Source organism: Curcuma longa, chromosome 5, assembly GCF_044706935.1.
Source record: "Curcuma longa cultivar G26 ecotype Majalengka, Jawa Barat chromosome 5, ITB_CL_G26_1.1, whole genome shotgun sequence".
In the NCBI taxonomy this organism is placed as follows: Eukaryota; Viridiplantae; Streptophyta; class Magnoliopsida; order Zingiberales; family Zingiberaceae; genus Curcuma; species Curcuma longa.
The window spans coordinates 5,800,176-5,802,925 of record NC_133865.1 but is presented as its reverse complement, the minus strand read 5'-3'; the positions used below and the strand labels follow the sequence as shown (position 1 = coordinate 5,802,925).

General features: G+C 52.3%; 1 protein-coding gene across 1 annotated transcript; it reads right to left on the bottom strand.

Moving 5' to 3' along the window:
- Nucleotides 1-383: 383 nt before the first annotated feature.
- Nucleotides 384-1,830, bottom strand: LOC141830142 (uncharacterized). The gene is made up of 3 exons (XM_074717628.1): nt 1,686-1,830; nt 680-1,594; nt 384-603 (listed from the first exon to the last, which is right to left on the bottom strand). The coding sequence occupies exons 1-3, from the start codon at nt 1,747-1,749 to the stop codon at nt 572-574; spliced, it is 1,011 nt and encodes a 336-aa protein (XP_074573729.1). The 5' UTR covers nt 1,750-1,830; the 3' UTR covers nt 384-571.
- Nucleotides 1,831-2,750: the final 920 nt, after the last annotated feature.

Sequence of the window (2,750 nt, the reverse complement as noted above, 5' to 3'; positions counted from 1 at the left end):
CTGATTCATATTAACTTGTCTTGTTAGGTTAATCGGAACCTCTAACCTTTGCTTGACTTTGATTTTTATTTTAGAGAGAATCACATCATCTGTAATACTTTTGACTTAACATATCAGTTATAATTGACTATAAAGACTCATTACACATGAAGCAAATAATAATTTAGCTGGTATGAATTATTAACTAGTGTTTTCTGAACATAAAAACTAGAAGAAAACAAAATTAGGATTTCACTCTAAAGATTTGGTTAGATGTTGATCATCTAATAATTAGTCTACAAACTAGACTGCTTAGAGTCAAGGTCTAATGATAACACAATAACACACAGTTCATCCTACCCTCATTGTATTTATAGTAGTTGAAACTGAGCAATTTCGTTTTGAGTACACAGCAAACATAGTTCATCCACTTTCTTCTAAATCAATCTCAAAATGTCTAGCCAAGAAAAACAACCCAGATTTTTTTTTACATGGCTAACAAATTAGCCATTTGGGAGCAAACTGTAGAACTTAATTGCTCTGTTTCTTTCTTTGGCTTCCCCTGGAACTTCTCGTGGCACTGTTGAATCTTTCAAAAAATGATGAAATGGCAGCCGTCGTAACCTGGAGATGCAGCGAGCTCTGTAATGGAATTTAATTCAGAATAAAAAAATATTATTTTGGAGGAAAAATGACGGACTTGGATCTTTGGTGACCAGCATGGCGGTTCCCCCGAAGTCGCACGTCCCTCCGGCGACCTTGGTCCGCTGCCAGTAGCTGTTGAAGGCGAACGAGGCATGGCCGATCATGGTGTTGGGCTCGTAGCAGGGGCCACTGGGCTGGATCGAGTCGCAGTCCGCTCCCGAGCCGCACGCGTAATTCATCGCCTCCTGGATGATCGGGTCCGGCACGGTCGGCTTCGCCACGCACCACCGCTCGCGCCCGCCCACCAGGGGCGGCGGCGCGACCGGCGACGGGTACACCACCGGAGGCAGGAAAATAGGAGGCCCCGGCGCGAACTCCGGCGGGCTCGGCACGAAACCCGGCGGAGTTGGGAACACGTAGATCGGCTGCGGCGGCGGCGGCGACGGCGGGAAAGGAACCAACTCAGGCGTGCCTGGGACGATATAGCTCGGTGGCGGCGGGGACGGCAGGAACCCCGGCGTGCCGGGGATGGCAAAGCTCGGTGGCGGCGGGTTCGGCACGAAGCCCGTTGGGCTGGGGACGATAGTTGGCGGGTTGGGCTCGTACACTGGCGGGCTCGGGTTGGGTATCGCTTCCGGTGGGCTCGGCACCGTCTCGGGCGGCCCGGGGATGTACACCGGCGGGCTTGGCACGGGGAACTCCGGCGGGTTGGTGGACTCCGGCGGCGGCGGCGGGGAAGGGAGGTAAGGAATTATAGTCGGCGGCAGCGGAGTGAACGGCGGGTAGATACAAAAGGGAGGGTAGTCTTGCGCGGAAGAGGAAGCAGGACCCATGGCGTCTCCATAGGGAGGCATCGAGAATGGCGATCCTGCGTAGTAGTACGGATCCGATGTCTCATAGCTCGTGCCTAAATGAATCCACGCCTTCACCTCCTGCTGCTCGCCATTAATGCGTCTCAAGCTTCTACTCTCTGCCCAGAAACTAATCATTCAGGACAAAGAACACAGACATAAAACAACGACAACAAAACTGTAAAATCCCGAGGCTTCAGATTCGATCACCAGCTATCTCGACGAAAAGGAGGAGGAGACAAACGAGACGTGGGAGCTGCCTCCTCGACTCCATAGGGCGGCGATGGCTCGTGCATGTAATAAGACATTGCAGTGAGAGCGAGGTAGTTATAGTGGCAGTGGCGGTGGTGGTGTTGTGTGCTGTGCATGGGAGGAGAGGCTGGCCAGCAAAAAAGTGGTGGAACGGGCTGCCTTTCTGAGCGAAACTTAAAGAAATGGGATCGAGGTTGGGAAAGGGAGTGGGATGGGGACTTGTTAATGCGTTGGGCGAGGCAGACCGCCGCTTTCCTTTCTTTCTCCTCGTCGAGTTTTGGTATATGTGCTTGCTTGGGGTGGGAGAGAATGGAAGGACGAATCATGGGACTTCTTTCCTTCTCTTTTGCTTCTCTGCCACTCAAATGCTTTGGTAGTTTAACTAACTACGAGATTACTATGCTACGCGACAACTCGGTGTGTGACTCTTTGACCCACTGTCACTGTCGCCGCCCTTGTCGCGCCATCCGGCCGCCGTCTCAACTGCGATTGATGCGCCACTTGCTGACGTTTCGACCGGTGCCAGATTTCGACCGAATAGTTGTTGGAATATGGTGAATTTGGTCGGAAACAACGCCCCCCCCCCACTGTGCGCCCACTATCGATGGTGATCGGGCCGGTCTCCGGCCGGATCGTCGTTCATAGTGGTCGTGCCGTTGCCGGCCAAATCGCGGTCAGATTTCGACCAAATCGCGATCGGAGACCGGCCGAGGAAGGACCGTCGTGCGACGCCGGTCCTTCCTCGATCGGTCTCTGGCCGTGATTTGGTCGGAATCCGAGCGTAGGGCTGAGCAAAATTTCGGGTAAACCGAACAAACCGATCAAATCGAACCGAATTTTTAATTCGGTTCGGTTTATTCGGAATTTTGATTTTATTTAATGGAAAAATCGGGTTTTTCGATTTAATCGGTTCGGGTTCGGTTTTTGAAGTTGTTATTCGGTTTACCCGATTAAACCGAGCCGCACCGCACCGCACGGAGCCACGGGCCCACGGTCCACGAACTGCGGTCTGCGGCTGTGCAT

Excerpts from the sequence above, each read along its gene's own strand:
- LOC141830142 (XM_074717628.1), bottom strand. The coding sequence starts at position 1,749 with ATGGAGTCGAGGAGGCAGCTCCCACGTCTCGTTTGTCTCCTCCTCCTT. Across the intron at positions 1,595-1,685 it reads CCTTTTCGTCGAGATAGCTG|AGAGTAGAAGCTTGAGACGC; the intron begins GTGATCGAATCT and ends GTTTCTGGGCAG. Across the intron at positions 604-679 it reads GCTGGTCACCAAAGATCCAA|GTTACGACGGCTGCCATTTC; the intron begins GTCCGTCATTTT and ends CTGCATCTCCAG.